The sequence below is a fragment of the Lutjanus erythropterus genome, chromosome 10, assembly GCF_056507025.1.
Source record: "Lutjanus erythropterus isolate fLutEry1 chromosome 10, fLutEry1.hap2, whole genome shotgun sequence".
NCBI lineage: Eukaryota > Metazoa > Chordata > Actinopteri > Lutjaniformes > Lutjanidae > Lutjanus > Lutjanus erythropterus.
This window is the reverse complement of record NC_139326.1, coordinates 20,334,634-20,360,573: the sequence shown is the minus strand read 5'-3', so window position 1 is coordinate 20,360,573 and position 25,940 is coordinate 20,334,634. Positions and strand designations below refer to the sequence as shown.

Sequence of the window (25,940 nt, the reverse complement as noted above, 5' to 3'; positions counted from 1 at the left end):
TCATCTGACTTGGTGGTGACTTCATGTGACCAGTGAGCAAATCCACATCTCATAAAAAAGATGAATGTCAGTCTCTCACCAGAATTGTTGTTTTCACACAATGAGGACAGCTACCTATGAGGTGACACCAGCATGGCTTTTTAAGTGCCTTTTGAGTGTTGTGTGATATGTCAGATGTGTGTTGATTGACTGTCTTCATCACAAGTCGTGATGGGTCCTGATGGGTGTGTTCTTTCCTCCCTCTGCTTGTTTTTGATTGTTGCAGGCTGATTATTTCTTATTTTTAGGGAAGGAAGGGCTGGTGGTATTAAAAGGCCTGGTCCTGGAGGGGGGCTCGTTGGCTGGTATATAAACGCTGATGCTCACGACAAAAGTGATGCTATGCTTGACACTGCACAGCGTGTCACTATTGCGTTGGCTTGTCCTTTGTTTTTTCACATACCTCATCGCCGGAATAAGCTCGGGACAGTGCTTAATCATCATAAGGGCAGTCTGTGAGCTACAACCTCTCTCATCTAGATTTAATCATCAGTAGTAAGCATTCAGACCCACCAGACAATCAGTAACAGTTTGCTGCAGCCCTGTCAAAATGATTCAGCAGATGTCAGTATCCTTCACTGGGTTGCTTTTGCCTTAAGAGAGTTAAGTAATGTTGCAAAAGTAAAAGTGAGCCAATATAATCTGTCTTCTCCTCTCTGCAGAATAATAATTAAGAGAACTTCCAAAAGGGCTCATTGCCAGTCTTGTAAAGATGAGATCATTGCGCAATGTCAAATAATTTTTATCAGCTAGACTGCCAAAGATTGGGGCTAATGAAAACTGCAAATTGAGTGCAGTCAGCATTTCAAACGGACATTCTTTTTGAATTCTGCTAATTTCCCATTAAAACTCCTCCTCTGGATGCCAAATGAAGATGAATGTGCTCTAAACTTTAAAGGTCCAGCTGCTGCATAAATCTTTCTGGTGCAGAGTTTTGACACAGCATCAGCAGAGAGACCACTATAGAGTTTTCATAGATTTTATTACAGAAAAGGAAGCAATGAAATGTTCAGCAACATTGCATGCAGCTGGATGGTTCTTTTAACTTTTTGTGCTTATGCTGTAATCTCCCTATCAAACCACGCTATGGGAGAAATTGTAAAATACCTCTGGTATGATGTTGGTATAGCTATTAGAGAAACTACGGCTGTAGTCAACCAAAGAAAATCTTGGTTGACTGAAATTCTACTTACTCTTCAACCTGTTGATTGGTCGGCAGATCTCTAGATTAATGAACAGAGCTGTGAGTGCATTTACCCGGAGTCTAAATAGATGCTAATCAAAGTTAGACAGTGATGCAAAGCAAATTCATTCTTGCGCTTTGACCATTTCTTTTTCACATGTAGCTATGTTGCTATCTGTAGGGCATGTCCTCAAGTAAATTTACATACAGCAGCATCACACACACACACACATATTACACACACAGTGGCAACAAGGGTCACACTAGCTTCCATGTGCAAGCAAAGTGCCAACGCAGCTTGCACTTTACAGTAATGGAGTATGAAGCACTTCCATCCTGATTAAAGTAACACTAGCGATTGTACAGCCAATAAGAATTTGGTTGGACCAGAGCTTATCGACCAACCAGTCGACCAACGAAGGTGTCAGCCCTCAATGAAACTATTGCCGGTTTCACAATTTCACCATTTTTGATTAACATGCTTTGAAATACTCAGTAAATATTGTCCAGCAGTTAACCGCAGTCACACAGGCACAGCATGCGAGATGGATTTGTTTTGCATCAATGAAGACACTGACATCACAAAGGTATAAAATATAAGTTAAAAAGTTGTTGAAAATATTTTAATGAGTTTGTTAGTGTTTTCTCAACATTTTAAGCACATTTTAACATAATCTCAATCATACTGAAATCCATGATCATTTTCGTTATAGATTTCCTTTAGCATAGTTTCTAGATTAACACCCCCTTTGTTTTTGCCAAAGTGCAAAGTGAGTCGGGTGATTCGTTTATTAGACACTTAGTCTCATAAAACCAGATCATGCCGGTGAACACCCACTGATTAATGTGTGCACCTAATATACGTGCAATGCTGTTGGAGTTTTCCATGGGTATAGGGATGAAACAATTATTAGTGTCACAATAAATCACACTAAAATTTCAGATGATTAGTAAGACCTTTTCAAAATTTAATTGTCATTGGGCACCACTGTAGCTCAGTTGGTAGAGCATGCCCCCCCCCCCCATGCACTGTGGCCCTTTGCTGCACATCATCCCCATCTCGCTTTAACCCCTTTCCTGTCTGCTCCACAGCTGTCCCTGTCAAATAAAGGCAGAAAGCCCAAAAATCTAATAATCGTCAAAACCTTATTTGATTATCACTCTTTGAAAAACTCATGATAAATACTGTCCAGCATCAACCAAAGTTAGCAACAGTCTCCCAGACGCCGGCGCAGCAGTGACGTGGGTTTGTTTTGCGTCAGTGAAAACATTGCCAGTCCTTTTTGAACATTTTCTGTCTTTTTTTTTTGACATAATTGTGATAATCATTTCAACAGTGATAATTTTAGTCACTATAATCGTCGATGAAATTTTCATACCGTTTGATCTCTAATAACTATAGATTATTGTTCAATCGGTGATATCAGATTCTCTCCACGTGTGTGCTGAGTGAGCAGACGAGACTGATGGAGGTACTGAGGGGGAGGACGGGATGAACAGCAGGAAAGCAGACAGGCGGAGAGGGAGGGGGGGTCAGGTGGCGTGACTTTTTACTCCGCGGCTCACTGACCTTGACAATGGAGCCACAGCCAGCGACTCGGATAGCTCTCTCCGATAGCGTCTCTCGCTCTCACTCTCTGCCTCGCTGTCTGTCTCTCTTTCTCTCTCTTCCTCTCTTTTCCTCTCATCCCCTCACTCACCCTCTCTCTCTCTGCCTGCTCGTAGCGAGTCTAGCCTGCCGGCTGTGGCAGCCAAAATGCACCACCACCACCTCTCTGCTGCAGCTCACCCCCTCTTACCTCACGTCTGCTCTTTTTCCAGACAAGCGGGTTTAAAAAGTCAACTGCGTATTGAGCCGTCTAGACTGAAGCCGGTCAGCAACCAACCCTCCCCACCCCCAACTCCCCTCCCCAACCCCCGACTTCTGAGTTGCTGGCTACAGTGGAAAAACGGATGAGGAGCAGGTGACCTTGCTGAGCTCTGTCCCTTATTTTTAGCCAAGCGCAAAACTGCTCTATAGCCACATCATATAAACGTATTGAAAGCCAAGCTCAAGTTGACCATGGATATGCCGATGGCATGAAAGAGGCGTGTTAAATTCCAGGAAATAGGGCTGCGACGGATTATTTCATCATTGATTAATCTGCCGATTACTTGATGATTAATCAATTAATTGTTTAGTCTATAAAATGTTTAATGCTCATCGATTAATCAGCTAATCATTGCAGTTCAACTTTGAATTAGTCAGTGATATAATGTTAATGTCTATAAGAATAGCTGATGTGCAACACAGTTTCTTCTTAACTCCTGTCCTGAATTCATTTAGTTATTCTCAGCACATGAGTATAAAATATATGACAGTTCTTCTTATGCTGTTAACAAGTAAACAGATAAATCAGCCGAGTGCCTCTTTTTCTTTACAAGGTGTTAGCCCTTGAAATGAGCGCACGCTCTCTCCAGATAAAATACTGAGTAAACTTCCCACTCTGCTGCCTGTTACTCTTTTGATGTTTGGTTTTATGGGTAATTTTTAACTTCCTGTTTTGGATGCCAGTAGCCACTAACTGATTTACTAAACTCATGCTTGTCATAATTGTGGTTCGTGTTACTTTACAGTGCACAAACAAATCATTTAGTTGGGAAGCCTACAGTATGAATCAGCTGACAAAAAGTACAGTTTGTGGTATTGCACAGCTCTCGTGTGAGAAAAACACCACGTTATTCTCACCGGTATATTATTTTCCTCCTGTCCTTCTGTTGATGAGGTGTACTGTACGGCACCCCGAAGTGTGACATTCCATGTAAAGCAGTGCGTGATAGTTTTTTAAGAGGTGTCTCCAACCAGCCAGTGGCCCCGCCATGTGCAGTAAGATGACTCTGGTAAAACATAGCATTGACAGCTTGTTTTTTCCAACACGGCGTTTAACTGGTACAATTAAGCTGTCTTCAAATGCCAGAATCAGACTTTCAGTCTTGTGTTACCCTGTCATTGCTCTTCATTTAATCATTAAATCATGTAACTTAATGCAGAGATGTTTGAAAGCTGCTTCAGCCCAACAAATCCTGTCAGGTTTGCAGTTCGCGATCATTTCTATCACCGCAGGGTAATGCAACTGATGCCACTGCTATCATTAGTGTTTCATGCCAGCGTGAAGTTAATAAAGATGAAGTGTTGAAGCTCATGTAGTCAGTCGCCCATTCCAGGAAGTCTGAGATCTCTGTGAAACACTTTCTGCATCCTGACAAGCAGGGCAATGGAAAATTGCCACAGTGGAAGCTGGAGAGGAGCAACACCTTTGCATCTTACATGTGGAAAGAAGTTCCTGACTCCTGTGTGGATATCATATCACATTTCGTGGAAGGAAATTAAGTAGCAGGAAGTTTGTCACTTTTACTGATGGTGACCAGAAAGTATGGTTGGTCCAACAACAATATCACTGTCCATAGTGATGTTTCACTGTGGACATCATTATGCACCAATTAGACAGAAATCATCCATCCCTACTGCCAGCGAAGTCAGAGTGTTTGGTAAAATATTTGTCAGACAAACTCTGAACTGATATCTTGCTTGGTGGCCTCATGTCACACTGCACTACTAAGGAGAGAGGAGGAGAGAGTTTTGAGTCCAGATGTTTTTGCTAGTAAATATATCCAACTCTTTCATAAATGGTGAGCCGCTTTTAGAAGTACTGTAGCAACTTGTCCATAGCACCCATTAACCTCTGTTTGCGTGTGTGGTGTGTGAGCAATTACACAAAAAAGACCCTGCAGACCCTCAGTGTCAGGAGAGATCTCACAGACGTGTACCCATTGCTTCATCCGTCCCACCTTGGGAGGCGAGGGTTGGAAAACCAGTCAAGCAGCACATATTGATTACCCCCTGGAGAATGTGTGCTAGACTTTCACAACGCAATATGTGAAGCTTCTTAGAAACTTCTCATTTCTTTGATGGTTTATCTCTCTTGCATCTTTGTCTATACCGCTAGTGCAGCTCTCCCGCCCACCTTCATCTCCACTTTCTTTCCTTTTCCCACCCATACAGCCATTCTCATCCTGTCATCCCTGGGCTGGTGGTCCGTCCCTTTGGGAGGTTAAGGGGCACCGTGGGTGAGAGGGCAGTCAGCAGGTTGTGCGGGCACCGTGCGCGCCTTTTCCCACAGCCCGCGTCAAATGCTGCTGAACCCTGACCCCAGTGGGTCCTTACTCTCAAAATCGGTGTGGAACGCAATTCAGCCAGCCAGACCCTATTCAGGACCGGACTTTCCATTGGAGGAGAAAAGAACCCCCCCCCCCCCCCCCATCCCAATTGTGGTCAGTGCCCTCCCCTTTGTCTGCTGGTCAAGCGGGGTCGGACGACCGGCCGCCACTAGCCAGGACAAGACTTCCGAAAAGCCTATTCAGCATGTGATTTGACCCCCAGGTTCCATTGCTGACTCACAGGGATCAAACGCTGGGAATCTCGGGGGGGTTCTCGTCCATGGAGTTTTTCATCCATTGAAACTTACCCCTCTGACAAAACGCAAAATGACTAATGATTTTTAGCAATGTTTTACAAATGTGGGACCAAAGGAAAAGTTCATTCAGGCTCAACATAAGTAGCAAGGAAAGACTTTTGTGTCTGTTTCTTTTGTTCTTCACTTCTTAAATGCCTCACTGTCATTGATTTTATGCATAATTACTTGAAAAAGAAGGAGCACATGGGACAAATTTCATCCTCGACAGTTGTGGTATGAAAATGTTTGTTAGAGCTGTGGGCTGGCCCACAGTATTGGCTGTACATTCTTGATTTCCTGGTAGTGATTAAAACCAGTCAGAAGCAGTTCTGTAGCAGAGGGAATTAATAGTGCATAAAAATAAACACATTTCCTAAAGTACATCACATCTCACTCATCACAGGGAGCACTAACTGCCTATACACCACTGATGCATGGATTCAGTTTGGTCGAATGATGTACACAATGATTAGTAAACATTAGAGACGGACATAAATCAGCTGGAAAAAGTGCTGTGGAACATGTGTTGTGTGGTTTGGACAAACAAATTTTATGATCACTTTCTCTTATTGGTCTTTAGTCCCTTTTGTCTCCTCTAATGCCATTTACTGTAAGAAACCTCTCTGTGATAAATTTATAGAACACACACACACACAAACATAAACACAAGCACAGCCACACAAAGAACATGTAAATATGTGGTCATTATTACGAATAGCAGAAGGTATGCAAGGCAGAAAAGGTAAGAAAACCCAGGAACCTTGAATTTCAAATATGATGGTCTCATGGCATGTGAGTGTGTGTCTGTCTATGTGAGAGAGGGTGAATGTGTGTGAGTGTGTGTGCAGACTTCAACTTGACGCATGGTTTAAATCTTTTGCAGAAGGGGAGAGAACTTTGATTGTTATGCCGCGTGCTGTGTGCTAAAGCGGGGGCCTGCTGCAGCTTTAAAGCTGGTCAACTGTCAGGACTGGAGCGTGAAAGGGGGGCCCCAGAGTGAAAGGGGTGGAGGGTCCCACTAGGGGGGTCCTGAAGGAGGAGGAGGAGGGGTGGCTTGTAACGGACCTCCTGGGCTTTGAGGGCCCTCTGTGTGGGCTGCTACAGCAAGGCGGCCCTCTTCACAAGAAGAAGAGAGGGAGGGCAAGCGGGCTTGAGGGAAGGTGCCGGCGCATTGGCCCCTGCAGCAGGGAGCATGGGCAGGACGCCAGCTCACCCGTTCAAGTCCCACGGACCAGATGTTCCTTGTCAGGGAGCTCTGGCCTTTAATAAATTGAGTTACTGTAAATCTGTAATAAGGCAAGGCAAACATGGGCACCCGACCTCCCCCCACTACACACACATCCCACGTATTCGGCCCTCACAGACTTTTCTTAGTGTCCCACAGGTCAACCCCTGGTGAAGGGGCCATGTCCCAGCTACTGAACCTGCCAATTACTTTCCAACCTACACATGAGGACGGATGTTTTTCTTCCCCTTTGCCCCTAACCTGCACGCTAACTATAGAAAATGTCATTCATGCTTCTAGACTGTAACATCACCAGGTTTCTGACCCTCAGTCCTTGATCTCGTTCAGGAACCTGACCCAATGGGAAATTTATTTTGAGATGTTATGGCATAACAGAAACTCAGATGATTAGGTTTAATAACCCTGTTTGGGTGAATGTGCTTATCAGTTTCGCAGTTTTATGTGCCCTAGTTCTGAAGGTCCAGTTGCTCATATGTTCCTATAACTTATCTGTTTTTGATAAGAGCTCGCTCAGAATTCTGATTTTGTTAGGCAGAAATTTGTACAATAACATAATAAGATCACACTGTATTATCACTGTATGGTTCAGCTGAAAGTGGATAAACATTGTTGAATTATCACCCAGCCCTAATCCCCAGTGTTAAAGTTTGTTTGAATGTGCGTTCTGCAAACTCACACTGCATCTGCTGTTGCCACCACCAGACACGAGGCATGGGTCATTTACCCAGGTAAGAGCAGCCTGTGTTTGTGGAAGTCATCTGATCTGCCGCAAGAAAAATAAAAATAAATGCCTCTGTGCTACTGAAAGGGTCGGGAAGAATGTCCCCTGTGCAATCTCTCTTAGATTTACAGCGCCTCTGAGGATGGCTCTGATCTGGCAGTGGTCAGTTGGCTTTGAAGAGAAGTGTACCGCAAGTGAATCACTTTGAACCTGCTCTGAACTGAGCCTGAGGGAGACCCGTGGTCCCACCTGAGTGAAACAGGACAGTAAATCTAAAGGTTGCTCAGTTTTTGCACTGTGACGTTAAGACTTTAGGCTTAATTTGTTGCCTTTTCCTGGTCCAACAGTTCTACAACTATGGATTGTTTCCAGGGTGGCCTCAGCGCTTTTACGTGCTGGCTAGCCTAGACCGTTTCCACAGCAAATGAAAAGACTGAACTGAAAGTCCACATCTTCCTCTCTTTGTCCATGCTCTGACTTGAATTTTATGGGTTTTATATTTTATATTTTTTGTCGCCATAGGTTCTTTTGAACTTGTTCACTCCTTTGCTTGTGTTGTTTCTAAGCCCTGTTGCGTGTGGTTCTGCACGAGTCTTTGCAGTCATGTGTGCATCCTACAATTACTTGCTAATTGTGACCAGTGCTGCTGGAGGAGCCATGCATTTGATTTCTGTTTAAATGTAATTAATATTCCTTAAAGCGCAAGAGGGGTGTATGGTATAGGCAGAGGCTGGTCACAGGAGATTTAACTTCATGCCAATAGTCACGGGTGTTGCCAAATAGAAGAAACAAAAACTTCTGACTGTGCTCGGTCATCATTTTAGCTGCATTGGAATTAACGTTGAAAGTTTAGGGATGCCCTGTGCGAGTCACTGAGTCAAATCATGAGTTGGAGTCAACTGAGATTTAAGTCGAGCAGGGTGCATCACAATAGCAGGATAAAATAAGAGGTTACAAAAATATGCAGGGATAATATTACAATGAGGAAGTATAAATAAAGGGAATCATATCTATACTAGCTGGTGAACTTGATAAAAAAAATCAAGTGACAACACTGATTAACTGATAGGAGAAGGTGAAACGCGTGATTGGTATTTTTTAGCTCTTATTTTTAGCTACACCGTTGTACACAGAGCACTACAACAGCATGGCAGGCTGTAAACAAGTCTCATAATCACCACAAATGACAAAACTAACTGTAATTGGTGTGGAATAAGTTGATAGAAATGGAGTCTGATATCCAGACAGTGGCTGAGTGAGCTGCAGCAGGAGAGACCCTCCACTGGGATTTTATACCTGAACTATGAGCAGGAGGACGCACACTTTTACTTTCTCTGACTGGTTTTCGCATCACAGATGACAAAAGAAGGCATTAAAAGATAAAAGACACTCTTATAGGCTAGCATAGTTTAATGTGGTGCAGAACCAAAAAAAAGAGCAAATTGTTAAATCTTTGTTTTGAACAGCCAAATCCTTTTTGATTGAAATTCTGAGTTGGGTTATTGGAATTTATACACTATGAAGTATGGACACAAGTAAGACTAATAAATGCATTATGATATGAAGTACTGATAAAGACTGTATAGTGTACCTGTCAAAACAAATGTAGCCCAACTAGCAGCTAGTGGCGACTAGAATATCAGACCCTCATTACAGATGCATTTACAAAATTTGAAACATCAAGGTCTTGAACTGTGTCAATTGTGCACCACTCTTTATTGACGATTGGCTTGTTTGCCTTTGAGACCCCGAAGCTGATTGCTTCCTCTTCTACCTCCTCCAAAAATATGCCACTCATTAGACAGCTAAGGTATTTTTAAAGATGAGAAGAGTGAGGAGGCAAGTAGAAAACAACAACACATACTGTGCAATGGCAACATTCAGCGATTACGTCGGGAAATAATGACAACTCCTGCAAGGATAAGAGTGTGAATGAATTGCTGTGGACACAAGATTACCACCTGCTAGCAAAATTTAGAGGAGGGGTCCTAAAGTCCTCAGTTCATGTAATCTGGAAATAAAAGTGGTAGTGTCATGTGCTTCACCTACAGCTAATACTTTCACTTAACAGGCGATCAGGTCATTATCTACCTTGGGTAAGGCTTGCAGACAATAATCCCCTCAGATGGAAAACCTTGGATCTATTGCCCAAGGTGTTACAGCCTTGCTTAAATAGGCTTTAGGTTTTACTCGCTGGCCAGTGGGCTGTTTCTTTTGACACCTCCCACAGTTTGTGGTGCAATGTTTGTTTTTTCAAGGCTTCCAAGTGTTCCTCTTTTGGGGACCTCCAGGGCTTTCTCATGTCTTTAAGGCTCTTTAGGTAAGCCGGAAAAGCAAACAAAGGCATATCTATTATATAGTAAGTGGATCTCACATTACCCTCCCATTTCAATGCAGTCGCCAGTGTGGGCCACTTTCCAAGTGACTGATATTTTCACAGGGGCCAACATGTCAAGGGATGGTGTAATTGATTGTCTTGGATATTTGAGTATGCCACTTTCCTTGGTTCAGAGACCCCCTAATGCTTCCTTCTCCAGTTATATAGCTTACTCGTGTGGTAAGGTTTTGACACATGACAGTGAAGCAGGATAGACATGTGGTCATGGTACATATTAGAACAAGGGCATTGGAGGCCATATCTTCAATTGAGTGACAGGAAGGCACAATTATTTTAATCCTAATAATACATTAAAAATTCTCTTCTATATTACCTTATTCCTAAATTTATATAAAGATATGTTTGGCCACTTTCTGCTGTGTTTCCCATAGGTCATTTTATGAACACATGCTCTTAAGTAGGCTTTGAACAAAGGATGTTATTTTTGTTGAAAAAGGATCCCCGCTGAAGTTTATCCAAATGGAAACCTCAAGGCTCAAATCATTGGTTCTCCAATGAGTTTATTGAGTAAAGCTCTCCTTGCTCCACAGAGGAGTTTTCATAGTTGCCTGCAGGAATGCAGTGTTTGAAGGATAACATATCTGTTTGAGTAAGTCTTTTTATCAGCTACTCTTTATGTTTTGGCTTTTTAAAACATGGCTGAAAGGCAAAATCTTCTCAAGTGAACGTTTCCTGTTCTTCCTTTTATGATCTTATTACTCAAACAGGAAGAGATTATTAGTATTATTTGATATTATTGAATTTAGTTTCGATATTTTTCTCAGACTTTTGGAACCCTGAGGCAACTGCAAGAGCCAGACTCGACAAAAAAAACCTTGCCCTGAAATGAGAAATTGAGAGTTGACAGCGCAGGTCATTTAACTTTCTTTTACGATACTGATCTGCTGTAGGAGTGTATCCAACAAACCTGCGTCTGTTCCATCTGGCTTTGCTGTTAGCCTCTGCAAGAATGCTCGAACTGACTGTAGATTTCCCAAATACGTGTACATAGCACGAGAGCATTGAACCACGGCAAGTCTTTTTATCAGAAAGATCCTGAACATGGCATGTTAACTGAGTGTACTCAGTTCCCTTGGACCTCTGCCATGGCACCCTTGAGAAGGGTACTTAACCTGAATTACTCGACACAAACCCGCCTGCCAAAATGACTATAGGAAACATACAGAGTACAGATAAAATAATGGGAATGCTCCATGGAAAATGACTTCAATCTTGAAGGTAATAAATCACCATTACAAACACTACCAAGGTGGGTCATATTAGGCTAACATGGACGATTTTAGCAATGGATGATTTGTCATCTTAAGTGCTGTTTGTTTTGTTTTTTTTCTTTTTCATAATGACGGTAGTACGACAATCAACTGGGTATATTTAGTTTGAGAGACAAAATACCACCGGCTGTCTAGTTTGAATCAAATTCAAAACACCACTGCAGAACAGAGGATATAAATTTGTGAAAGATATAAATTTGTCAGGGGCTTTTCTCACATATATTCTCAGCAGCCAACATTATGCATGTCCATGACTAGATCTTGGCATCAGGCATCTTTGTCTTCTCTCCTGTCCAGTCTCTTTTTTTTCCGTGTGTCTGCCTCCCCGGTGTGTTTAGTTGGTCAGGAGGCCAGAGTAGGGCTCTGCTGGCAGTAGACGGCCGCCAAAGCTCTTTTCATTCTACCAGGATATCCTCTTGACCGACATGATGCCAACAGTGACCATCACATGCAGTAATCTGGCGTAGGTCAGGCAACAGCTGGGTTGCACGTGCCATGCATGCCCATCCACTGTCTTAAGGAGTCTGAAGTTGGCTTGCCAGGGTTGCAGCTTAAGATTAGCTGACTGGCTGTGCAGCCACTCCATGCAGACATTGGGTCACAATTTGTCAAATCAAATGATGTAGTTTGAAGTGACATTTCCTCCACCCTAGTTTTCCAACAAGTAATTGCCAGATTGTCTCTTTTAATCATGTGAAATTTAAGACAAAAGTTGGCAAATTGTGTTCTTTCTAGAGGAAGCTTAGAAAGACGCCCAGTTGGCCAAGTTTATTTTGGTGACTGTCCCACAAATAGGATACTGGTTTCCAAAAGTGATTAAATGAATACCTTGAAATTCCCTAGAAACCAGCCGGTGCCTCGCCTCTCCCTCATTCAATCATTAAATCACTTGGATACTTAAACTCTAATTTATATCCTCTATCATCAATCAATTTATCATCAAATCTTACTTACATATTTCTGAATGCAAGTAATACTTGCAAGCCATTATTTCTAAAATGTTTAAAACTAAACATTCAACACAACTTCTTTGTGCAAGAAAATGTCAGATTAGGGTTGGGTGATGTCTACCTAATTGGCATATAACGAGGTCCACAGTGAAACACTGAGATGGATGATGATATTGCTGTTGGAAACATAGCGGCCCACAGAAAAGAAACACAGCTGCCAACAATGTTCCCGAGTGTCTTGGGTTCATCTAACTGGGCAGGTTTAACAAGTGAAGAATTAATGGATATGGAAATATAGTGCAATGACCATTTTTATTTTCTAATACAGAACTTGTTATGATAGCAGATGTCTCAGTGGTCAACCATCACCGTCTACTGGCCCACTTCTATGCCAGATGTTGGTGCATGTTTTTCCTAATGCATAGTTGTTCAAAAGTCATAGTTCATCTGGTCTAAAAGTTTACCTATGGATATGAGAATATTCCCAGTGCTTTGACTTTTTTTAAGGCTTTAAAGTAGAAAAAAGTGTCAGATACTCAAAAATTGTTTATTTTGAAGAAGACCCTAGGGCTGAAGCATCATCAGAATAAAGGAGAAATGCATATGAAACCAGAGCGTGCAACACCTTTTTCTTACATTCAAATCTACTTTCAGTGATGAGCACCTCATCGCAGCCTCTGGTGTGTTACTTTTTTATATTATCTTTTTAAGTCTTTTAACATTTGTACAGTATGCTGCATTTTAGTAACTGGCTGCTATTGCACCTTGTTCTTAAAATAGAATAATACAGTATTGGTGCATATAATCCTCTGTAATAAAAAAAAAGAAAAAGATGCCTTAAATATAAAATCCAGCCCGTGTAAGTTCTCAGTCACTGCACAACTAGTCAGGCTCAGAAGTCACTGTAACTATTCAGGCCTGTTGCCAGAGAGTTCTGCTTTCCTGAGTTTTACAGCTCTCCCCTGAACAGTACTGTACACCCTGGTGGCTAACATGGCTGGATTCCAGCAGCAGGAATACAGTTGACACAGACACAGGTGATTAAAGATTTTTTGACACCCGTATGCATGTATAAGCCGCTTTCTCCCCTGCACAAGGCGAGGCCCCTGGTCTGTATGACCTAGAAGAAGCTAGACTGGATGACCCAGTGGTCATCCTAGGAGCCATCTGGCAACCAACGTCTTGTGTGGCTTACCCTTCCCACTGCCTCACGCAATTCCTTAAGCAAGCATAAGTGTGCTTAGGAGGACTTAATCTCAGAGAAACTGTTTTGGGCCACACTGATGACTGCCAGTGTGGATGCACCCGGCTGTTCATGGGGTCACGGGGTTCCTTCAGTCATGTAACACTTAGATAGTCTTCAGCGATGTATCTCCTATGTTTAAAATCTCCAGATTGGATGTGCCCTGTCAATGAAATCTGGCCCATGTGAATGTGTTCATAGCAACTGAGTATTAAATAAATAGAGGATTCTTTGGTATTTCAAACTACTCGTGTTATCATGACTGAACAACTGTAAAGCTGCATGGAAAACTTGATAAGTCATTTGGTATCAGACAACTGATCTTACCAACGACAGAAGGCATTTGCCGCGCTGCAAGAAGCCCCTGGGTGTGTTCGGTTGGCCTGAGAGGCAAGGAGGGGAAGTGAGAGAAGCTTGAGCCTGTCTGCACTTGCACAGAGGTCACTGCTGGCCTTTTGACTGTCTGCCAGTGCAGGGGCCAGAGTCTTCCAGAAGAGGGCCTTGGCTACAGGCAGACAAGTGAGCCAGCCAGCCAGACAGGCAGCCAGCCGCATCGTCTGCAGTCTAGGTCTGGGGCTAGAGCCTGGACTAGGGCAGCTCAAGTTACCCAGACAGATTTGTTAACACTGTTTGGGTCCGCTCGGCTTTCTAGCCAGGCCTCTGAGCCAAACGCGGCTGAGGTGACTTAATCTGTCATTAAACTCACATTACACCCGGACAGAGACTCGGCTCAGGGGCAGAAACAGCGCTCACTCTCCCACTCACTGGCATGGCTGGCTGGATTTGAGCAGACACAAAGAATACCCCTCCTCCTCCTCCTCCTCCTCCTCCTCCTCCTCCTCCTCTTCCCCATCCTCTTCATGCCACACACCATGGCACAGCTAGACAGCCCAGCACGGTCTAGACAAAAGCAATTTCACTTGAAGTTGAAAAGTCATTTGACTGTGTGACGGGCACCTGCGTGAATTTGGTGGTGTTTACACGGTGCACAGATGTATTTGTCTTCTTGTAGTGGAAAAAAACTGATGTCATCAGCCGTTTAGATTTTCAGAATTTGTTCAATCATCAAGCATTGTTTTATATTTGCAGAAATATGTTGAGATGCTATCTGAATCTAAACACATCAAACCATAATTGCTAGTCACGTAATGTTCTGTATGACTTCACAACTTTGGTATTTCTTCTGTGATTGATGAATGTCCCCTTTTCCAGCCTGCATCCTGTAAAAATCACTCAATGTGAGCACCAGATTACAATAATTAGACACCAAAAAGTCTGCTTCAGAATAGAGCTGCAATGATTTAATTGAAAGAATATTAGTTGCCATTTGCCAACTATTTTGATGAATTGATTCATAATTTCAGTAATTTTTCAAGTCAGAATATCTGAGAAGTGTGGTGAGCTTTTTTTTTCACAATTTTGTTGACATTTTATAGACTACACTACTAATTTAATTGTGAAAATAATCAGCAGTTCAATCAATAGTGAAAATAATCGTTAGTTTCAGCCCTACTTTAGCACCTACATTTGAATATTTTCTAGCGTATTGATCCAGCTGTTCATTGACATAAATGATATATCATGAAACTGACTCAATAAGTGTACATGGTGGGGAATTGTACTGTTATTGCATCAGCGACATTAGCATTTAGATTTTTTTTTTCCTCAGAGCTGCTGACAGTACACATTTGTCTTTGTATATTCCTCACTGGCTATCAGACAAACAGGAGGAGATGGCTGAACTTCGCTCACACCGGGCAAACGAAATTGCTTCCATTACTCTCGGCTTGAAAATGTCAGAAACCGTAACAACCTGCAGTACCTTCAGTGGAGGTCTAAGACATTGTTTCCCTCTGTTGAGATTTGTTTTTGCTTAACAGCTGGTTCTGGTTCTCCCCTGAACCTCGCCGCGCCCCCACTGTCATGAGCTGCTAAAAGCCAACATATGAACTTTATAATCAACTCTTACAAAGAGCAGTGCCAAGCCAACTAACCACAAACTTATCAGATAAGAAATCCGTTTTATTCCATTAACCTTATTATAGTTTATTTTTCTATTTATTTCTTAACTTTGGTTGCGTTCTGTATGCCGAGCTGTGTTTGGATGGCTGCATGCCTGTGCCTTCATGTATTTGTGAGTGATTATGTGAAGAAAGCACATTGTGTACGGAAAACTAATTGAAGTGTGGGAAGGGATGATACGCAGGGCTCTTGCTCGTTTTTCTTTTGAATGTTCTTGGCCTCAGAGGACAAAGAGTGTGGCCTCTGAAGACTGTAATGCCACCGTAAAACCAGGGCTTTTCGTACAATTTGTTTAAAATTAAATTCTTAAAATGATAATCTTCAGCCTCACTTCGATTTAGCGGAGTCATGAACTGACCAATGTGCTGGTCTAAAAACATCCCAAAGATCAACTTGGGGGGGCTGGCAGAAATCTGCAGGATTTCATTCCCAACAGTTAAGAAGCACAAGACAATATTGGCTACTTCTCTACAGTTTTAACAGTGTTTTAGTTGTTGACATCACTTGACGTTGTGTTTGCTCGACATGAAACTCTGCAGACTATTGGCCTTTAAGAGTGAAAATAGTCATGCATAGAGACATTTGTTGTTCATTTAAAAATTTATAAAATAATCCAGATTTATTTCAAGTTACATGAAGATGCTCTGCAGGATTTTTAAATGTAACTGCTAGTGTTGCAACTAATGATTATCTTCATTATTGATTAATCCACAGATTATTTTCATGATGAAAATAATTGTCAAAAATTGTGAAAAATGCTCATCACAATTTTCCGGAGGCCAAAGTGACATCTGCAAATTTCTTCTCTTGTCCAACAGATAGTTGGTCAAGAGAAACTTAAAAAACTCTTCATTTACTGTCATGAAATGACAAATCAGCAGCAAATTCTCACATTTAAGAAGCTGGTACCCACAAATGTTTGACATTTTTGCTTTAAAAAATGACTGAAAAGATTAATCGATTATTAAAATAGTTGGCAACTTATTTTATTTCAATCGACTAATCATTGCAGTTCTAGTAGTTGCAGATATATATTTTTTATGCCGATGTTGAAGTTAAGGATGTCCCATTGTCCCGAGGACACAAAACTATGGCACCTTGGACAATTTTGGGACAGTATCATTATCATTAAAACAACATCTGAGCAAATCTCCAAATAGACAATATTTGTATAAACTAACCATTTAAATGGCTGCTTTCTCAGCTAGAAAAATATTTCAGTTTCAAAATGTTAATATTCCATTATTCAAGGTTGCTTTTGTCATAATATCTGTGCCAGAAAAGTAGCACACACTAATTTTTGGTCATCGTTAAGGCGTGTTCTCACATGTCATATAATGTGTGGTGTATGATTACACTGTTAACATTTAAGTAATTAAATTTGTAAATTTACAACCTATTCAACTTGTCTTAAGGAAGGTTTCAATGAGAAGCAATTTCAGAGTGAAAAGAACTTACATTTTTTGACAATGGTTGTAAATTCTTTGACAGCTGAAGGTAGAATTTGGGACAGTTGCAAGACGCTGAGGAAAAAAGTTTGACCGAATGTTATGACTGACCACATTCCCTTTTTGTCTGCAGGTGAAGAAGTACTTTGAGCTGGAGCCACTGGCCAGAGGGAAGCGCTGGATCCTGGAGGGCAGCACCACCGACAACATGGAGGCTGTGAAGGAGATCTTTGGTCAGTTCATTAGCCTGTTGGAGGACAAAGACACAGAGCCTGCAAGGATATGATGCTAAAGCTGCTAATGCTAAGAGACATTAGTGGCTAAACGACGAAGAAATCACCGCATCCTGCTGGTGCCCATGTACACACACTCATGCACAGACACAAACATGTACACACGAGAAAATACAGCAGATGTTGGCCTCTCTCTTTGAGAAGAAGTGTATTGTATGCTATCCTCCCTTCACTGCGCTCTCATTGTTCAAATTGGAAGAGTGTGCACAAGCAGCAGTCAGCCACCACAACCTGACAGAGGAGAGCTGCTGTTAAACCCACCTGATGTAAAGCAGTTTGTCAAGAAAAATCATCTAACTTTGCCAGAAATGGAGATTCTTTTTACTACTGTCTGTGCCGTTGTGATTAAACTAATGGCATGTGGGACGTATGGCATTCCTTCAGTTATCATTGGACCCTAACACACGCACATTCTCTCTCTCTCTCTCTCTCTCACACACACACACATATACACACACACACACACACACACACACACACACACACACACACACACACACACACACAAACAAAGTGGAGCCCAGGTTGTCTGTAGATATGTTTAACATCTCCAGTAATTACTTTACAGGATGTTTGGGTGGGCACTGTTGATGTTCTTTCCACTGAGAAGCACTGTATGGCTGTCAAGTGAAGTGTGCTTCTCCTTTTTGACTCGGTAACAACGAATGTCGTTGTGTGATTGGAGTGCGTAGTCCAAAGCCTTGTGTTATGTATGGTAGTTACATATCGGTGTGTCGCACCGTGCCTGAATATCTAATCTGAATAGTGTAGTCTGAGTATCTCCATGGAGTATTATGTACATGCAGACGAGCATATTGCTGTGTACCCTCCTGTGCAGCCATACACAAGTACTACTAATCATGTGACAAAGTGCTACGTGACTTTATGGAGATGTGGAGAAAGTGGGAACAAGTCTGAATGCTTTTATAAATGTGCAACTTAGGATATATTTTATAGCTCTGTATGTTAACCTCGTAGAGCTCCGTTCAGATTTTTTATATTATCATACCACATTTATGAATTCTTTCAAATCAAAGACCAAAAAAATAAAATAAAATAAAACAACCGCGATGATTGACCAGGCTGGATGTAGCCACATGGTAGAGAAATGTGATGGATTTAGTTTCAGTGTTAAGCAAAATGTCATGTTTGGGGTTTTTTTTGTTTGTTTTGTTTTCTTTTTTTAACCTTTTTACTGTACTTCTTTTTTTTTTCCTTTTGAAATTGACAAAATCCCTCTCAACACTGGCGAGCAACTCCAGTCTCCCATCAGGGTGGAATACAAACTCTATCAATCAGCCACAGCAACAGCTGCATCTGACAAGTCCCTGTCCGACACCCTAATGCCTTCCAACTGTCTGTGAAGACCCCTCCCTGTCTGCTGTTCATCGTGGACCCCCACCCCACCTCATCCCAGCCCATCCCAACCAACGCTGTTCCCCGTCCCCATTACTGTGAATATGGATATCTGAGATAAAGCCGGTTTTTTTTTGGTGCTCCAAAGCTGGTTTAAAATTCATCTTAAAGTGCTGTCAGAGCAACGAACCTGGAAAAGTGCAGGCTTATTGATAGTTAGCTGGATCATGACCAAGACATTTAAGGGAGAACCCCACATTAACTTATTTTCAAATACAAATTGTAATGATTTTAGTTGAGAACACACAGATTATTGTAAAATAACTATGAGCCATTGGTGTTAATAATAGTCAATAATAACTAATCATCATGAGTAGTTACTTATATCTGTACATGATACAAAATACAACAAATTATAGTTTGAGACGCTGTAAGCAAAAAGAAATTAACTCAACTAAAATATTGACTGTTAAGAGAACAATAAGACAAAAAAAAATCACTTTAATTTGACATTAAAATTGGAATTATTAATGATTAAGTTCATTAAGTTGCTTTAAAAATGTTGATGCAATTAAAGCTGCTTTTTAGCAAGGTTTCATTGTCAAAGCAGGCTCCCGATGATCACTTAAAGGACCAGTGTGTAGGATTCAGTGGCATCCAGTGATGACGTTGTTGGCTGCAGCCAACTGAAATCACATCCTACACATGTGTAGGAGAAACTACTGTGGCTGTGAAACTCAGACAAAACGTGAAAGGTCCTACCTAGAACCAGTGTTCGGTTTGTCCGTTCAGAGTTACTGTAGAAACATGGTGGTGCAACATGGAATCAACAGTTCTTATTTTCAGGTGATTATACACAAATGAAAGCATACTTATGATTATAGTATTCCAGTGATGAAAGCATGGCAGCAGTGGAAACATTGTGAAGCACAATGCAGAACAAAGTGTCACCTGCAACAATGCAGGAACACATAAATCTAGAGGGGCACTGGGAGAGTGCAGACCTCCCCCACCGCCAACAGTCCAGTCTTCTCTGATATGCAAATCTGCAAGCACAACCACTATACACATCTGTATATGTTTAAACAGGCATATTTTGGTTGCATCAACTTTGGCATTGCTTATTCCTTGCTGCATTAGTGATAAGTGAAGTGGCTGTGATTTGGATCTGTTCTAAAATTGAATGCGTTCTTCCTTGGCTGATGCTACACCCTTCCACCAAGTTTCATGAAAATCAGGCCAGGTTTTCCATACTCCTGCTGACAAGCGGACAAACAAACCGAACCAAAACATAATCTCCTTGGCAGAGGTAGTAATTAGACTAAGACTAAACCTGTTGCATCCAGGGAGGATTCTCAACAGGAACCTCATGTAACTGTAATCACACAATCAGCACTCCGTCAATCATACGAATGATGATCATGGTTTCGACTCTCAACTCATTGTGCCTTTATTTCAAAATATGAGTGGACTATTATTGAAGAAAACTTCATCCAGGATCAACAAATCAAACCTCAAACTGCTTTTGAAGAACCAAATTAGCTGAAAAAGAATAAACAGGATCATCCTGATCGACTGATAATAGCATGTTAGCCTGAATTAGTCAAGCCACAGTCTAAGAACAGGGCCCTGCTCCCAAGCTTTCACCACAGCTACCCTTGTTTGGACTCTAAAATGAGTTGTATTGATGTGCCACAGGTGTGTGGTTGTCCTCGAGATGTGCTTCAGTAATGGACAATGTTCGCACCTCTACCCTGCCTGCTTTGTATTTTTGTTGTTGTCATTTTGTTCAGGTTTTTAGAGTTTTGATCACTTTTTGTACCTGATGTGAGATCTGCCAGGTAGTTTTTTACAGTCTGGATAAATCTGTGCATTCAGGCACTTGAATGCAAAATAAATCAGTCGATTAGGGATTATACCAATAATGGACTTTGCATATCATCTGCTCACACGTACAGTAGTCTTTAAAACTTTCACTACAGCCTGTTTTTTTCTATTTGTATTTTGGTTTTTTTCAATCATGTGTTTTGTCTAAAATGGCAATTAAAGTTTAAAAAAATTGAATATTGTCTTAGTTGTTATTTACATTATGATTACTGTTGCATTTTCAAGTGTCACAGTGAATGCCATAATGTATCTTTGTTTTTAATGTAACCTCATAAGGGTAGCATGGATGACAGTTTCTAGGTTAAACTGTCTAAATGTTTTTTGCCTTCACAGAATAATCCCTGCATTGTGCAGTTCATGTTTGTAGAATTTTGTCTTTGTTAAGGTGGAAATTCAGTCAGACCAGATATGACTTTTGTACTTTGTTATTAGTATGAAATGTGTGCTGAATGTGTTGAATGTTTGTGTCCGTTTCTGGAAACATTTTCTTCACGATGTCTCTGATTTGTGATTTAAGGTGACCTGTGGAAATCTGAGACACTGGAAGATAATCTGGAAAACACAGATGAGCTGGTGGAGGTCGAGCCAAAGTTGAAAAAAAAAGCCCAAAGTCAAAGTGTAGCAGCTGAAGAAAGTTTCGAGTGGAAAGTTAACCGAGTGAGACAGGAGTTCCTGATAAATATACTCTACTCTGTGCTACCTCTGCCTCCCCTTTTCTTCTCCTCCTGCCCTTCTTCCATCTCTTTCAAATTAACCGTGTGGCTTTAATACAATGTGTGTCATGCAGGTTGCCCTGGCGACTCTTTGATCCTGTTTTCCAGTCTCTGCCTCTGGGGCAGACGTGCTTCTCTTCAGTCTGCTGCACACCAGCTCTGGAAGCTGCAGCAGCTCTGAGACAAACCATGGGCTGCTGCGCTCGTCTCACTCCCCCCTCTTCTTCCTGTCGCTCTCACTTTCCCTCTGTTTCTTTGTGTCCTCTCTATCTCTCTCTTCTTCTTACCGTTTTTTCCCCTCTCTCTCAGGTTCTCTCCATCTCTCTCGTACTCGCTCTGCTTCCCTTTGGTCACGCCGAAGAAGCCCTCCCTCAGCATGGGCATCCAGGATGCTCAGGGGAAGGGAAGAGGCCAGGACCTCAGCGAAGCAGCCCTCCCGGGAGAAAAAAGAGCGAGACAGGGGACCTCTTTCTCTTTCTCCTCCACTCCTCCTCCTCACTCTCTCTTTCTGTCTGTACAGTTGATTTTACTCCCCTGAAAAAGATGCAGCCAGTTCTCTCCTCCCACGCTGAACCTTTACCTGCTCTACCTGTTTAATTGCTGATGTCTGGCTGTGGTGTTCAGGGAGATTTTTCTCTCTTGTTCTTGTTGGCAGCAGCCCCTCAGTGTGGCTTTACAGATAAGAAGAAAGTTATATTGTTGTTGTTGCGTGGTAATACAGTCCAGACTTTTCCAATCTGCCTGTGCTCACAGTCACATTACCAAGCAACAGCAATGTAGGCTTGATGTTTTCTGTGATGGATACAGTATCTTAAGAAACTTTCAAGTCTGTGCAAGTTGATTTTTATAATTCACTAAAATGAATGGTAATTAATGCCTGTCTGGAAGGGAGGAAAAACACTATGGCAAGCCTAATTGCTGGCAATCGTATAAAGTATTATAGCAGTTTGTGTAACAAAAGGGCGCAACATGCAGAAATGCGAGAGCGGTGCTTCAAAAGATTCTGCACGTAAAGAACGACACCACAGAAACACTGAACTTGCAGTAGGCTCAATAGTTCAGACCCGCCGACCACATACAATTCTTCAACATGCACGCCTTCAGCCTACAGCAAGGTTTTGTAACCATTTGGTTTTTTTTTTTGGTTTTGGTTTTCTAACATAAAGAATGCTTTATTCATTACTAATCTTTGCTTTCGCAACCTAGTTACAGTGTGTACAGTACACATATTACAGTCAATGACTGGTGGAATTTAGACATGGCCTTTTCAGTACAACCTCAGCAAGATTCCTTTAACAGTAGAGGAGGACCTGACTGAGTACATTTTCACTGCTGTTTGCATTTATACGGCAGTATTTTGCTGGCAGACCAGAAAAAGGAAAACTGATCAGTATCACATTATTACATCAAAAGTTAATTATTTCAGAAATCCAAAACGTTGCAACAAGATGCTTTTCACATTGTAACAACATATTTTCTTTTTTTTTCAGCTGTTTGTCCCTTAAAACACACATTCCAATTAATACAACATTTCTTTTAAATTATTTTAAATAGAAATCCAAAACTTGATCACTCCCAGTATGCTGCCTCATGCCTCATCAACACTCATAACAAGAATCTTTTCCTGTTATAACAATATACAGTATAATAACCTGAATTATTTCATGTTGTAATGTGATAACTTATATTGTTATAACAATGTTATCACATTGTAACGTAAAATTATAACAATGTTTAATGTTATTACGATAAGATATCACATTATAACATGAAACTTTGAATGTTATAACAGATAACTATTATATTGTTATAACAAGAAATGCAGCAATGCGCTGCCTTACACGTATTATCTCCAATATTCACAAAAAAGCATGTATCATGTATTATCTACAATCTGTATTTCAAGTAGCATGTGATGAATATCTCAAGGAAAGAGAAGAATATTTGATAAATCCACACATGCCTGCCAAAAACAATAAATGTTACACCAAATATGAAAGAAAAAACAAGGAAAGTCTTGGCAGTATCAAATTAAATATGTTACATGACAGATTTTAGGAAACATTTCTAAAGAAAACATTAGTGCATCCAAACAGCTGCAGTGTTAAGCTGTGCATGCTACAAATAGAGTGATAGTGCACGAACAAAAGGTTAAATATTACTTTATAACCTAATGCAGTGAAGGTACATTACATAAAGCAAAGTTATAGAATTTTTAACTTTAAAAGTGTATTTGTCCTTTTATTTGGTAAGCATTAATTTAAACAATAGTAGAAGAAATACTCAATTTCTTTTTTACTTAAGATAAAGATTACCACAATACCACAATGTAGCGTTTCACTGTTAAGAAGAAAAAGTACTGCATTAAAAATTGTATTGAATGAAAGTAGTAAAGTATCATCATCAATATAAACTTACAGTGCCAAATGTTAAAGTACTCATTACACAGAATGTCCCATTTCAGAATCACATTAGTGGACTATAATTATTGATGCATTAATGTCTTCATCACTGTAATTTTGCAGCTGTAAAGATGGGCCTCATTTAATTACTTTATCTGCTGCTGGGTAGTTTAACCTATAATAATACATCATAATAGATCAGTTAATGTATGTGTAACATCTGCGTGTGGTTAACGCCCACCCCTAACAGCCAAAGGATGAAATGTGAAGATTGGAGATTTGCGACCTTTAGTAACACAGTCAGTTGCAGTATCCATTCAGCCAAAGTGCCAGGCTCATTGTGAAGGGTCATGCAGCTGTAATAGTGTACTGTATTTATAATCTAAATTTGTAATTAGTAACTAAAGCTGTCAAATAATTGTACAATAATACAATACAAAGTACAATATTTGCCTCTGAGATCAGCTGAGTTGAAGAATACACTCAAGTTAAGTACAGTGCTTGAGTAAATATACTTCCACCACTGGATGTAAAGGCAATTAATTGGATTTTTTAAAAATATTTGGCATGTATGGTATAGTATGTAATGCCACATACTGTATAACGACCTACCAGAAGTATAAACAGATGCAATCACACACAACAAAATGAACCCTGTGAGCTTTGTGAAATGCAAATGCGCGACCCGACAGGGAACCTAACTTTCGTTTACAAGACAAACAAAAGCCAGCATGTTTTCTTAAACTCTGCAAAGAATGCCCTTTTCTCTCTGTCTTCTCCCGTCCAGTGTGTGTGGCAGCGTTTCTGCTGATAAGACCAAGCCAGGAGGTGGAACAGATGTTGCCCTGACATCCATCTGGGCCTCGTACCCCTGTTCTGCCTCCCACGGCCGATGCTCCACGCAGGACACCCCGCATTCCCGGCCGTTCTCACAGCAAGGGGGCCGCTCCCACGAAAAAAAGAAAGCTCCCCTCCTCAGGAAACTCGAGCGGTGACACAGCACAGAAATCGGCCTCGATGCTGCTTTCAGTCATGTTACGTGTGTGTGAGAGAGATACCAGTCACTTATCAGATGGTCCTCTGGGTTCATTTGAGGTGTTTCCTTTTTGTTTCAACACTCTCCTGACTCCATGACTCTCTCTCTCACACACACCCCTTTCAAAAACAAACATAAGTGACGAAAATACATCGATATGATGTAAGCTAGTGAGGAAATGTTCCATGGACCAAATAATCATTTCCAGATATGTGAGACAACAGTTCCAGCAAATGCTGCTATCACTCCACATTAAACCTTTATTTAAGAATCTCTGAGAAATCATTGAAATTGATCAGTGGTTTACAGTGATGCTGAGATTATACCATGGAAGAAAAAAAAAAAAAAAAAATACAAAACAGGAAGGAAAATCAGGTAACGTAGGTATCATGAGAAATACAGCCATACCAATCAATAATCAATGCCAGTTAAAAGAGTTACAGGCTTGTAATGGGTGGTTATTCAGTATATTCCTAACATGTCTCAGAGGTATAAGATTATTCAGTTTTAGGTCAGATGGACAGATGTTCCATGAGGTTGCTGCACTTACACTAATAGCAGTGCTTCCAATATCGGTTCTGGCATGTTTTGATTTATCTAAACTGATCAAACTCGTACTTTTGTTTATCCTGAAGTTGGAGCTGGAGTCACTCTCAAATGTCAGTTTTAATCTGATGGATTAACACACATGGAAAAGCAGCTGTGGATAAATAGCTGGTAACCAATTATTATTATTGGAATATATTGGTAAACCGGTATGGTTCCAATTTCAGATTTTCTTCAGTCTGTGGAGAGCCACGCCGTGAAGACTAGGGCAGTAATTAACGATTTTCATTGTTGATTAATATGTGATTTTCTTTATTAATCGATCGGTTGTTTGGTCTGTAAAATGTCAGAAGATGGTGGAAGATGTGATCAGTGTGTCCCAAAGCCCAAGATGACATCTTCAATTATTGTTGCAGCTCTAGTTACGTTTGTTTAATGAGTTATTGCTATTTGTAACTGGCAAAGGAAACCTTATTGTAAAATGTGAATTAGTGCATGCTTAAAATGTCAAGGTATCAGTAAAAGCCTTAGAGTATGACTCTGCTAATTTGATATGCTAATGATATTGCAAGTGATTTTTTTTTACTATTAAGGTATCCTGGCGTTGGTAACTTCTGAACAAATATCTGATGAGGCTGACGGGTATAAATGCTGCTAATGGAGAAAACATAGTAAACAATGAGATCTGAGGCT

At 41.0% G+C, this 25,940-nt stretch overlaps 1 protein-coding gene across 2 annotated transcripts in view; it reads left to right on the top strand.

The window, feature by feature from the left end:
- Positions 1-19,104, top strand: part of arl15a (ADP-ribosylation factor-like 15a) — a 123,873-nt gene extending 104,769 nt beyond the window's left edge. For both annotated transcript variants that reach the window (XM_084728616.1, XM_084728615.1), the window contains exon 5: positions 17,148-19,104. In XM_084728616.1, the coding sequence (XP_084584742.1) occupies positions 17,148-17,300 (153 nt within the window). In that variant the 3' untranslated portion in view covers positions 17,301-19,104. The remainder of the gene's footprint in view (positions 1-17,147) is intronic.
- Positions 19,105-25,940: the final 6,836 nt, after the last annotated feature.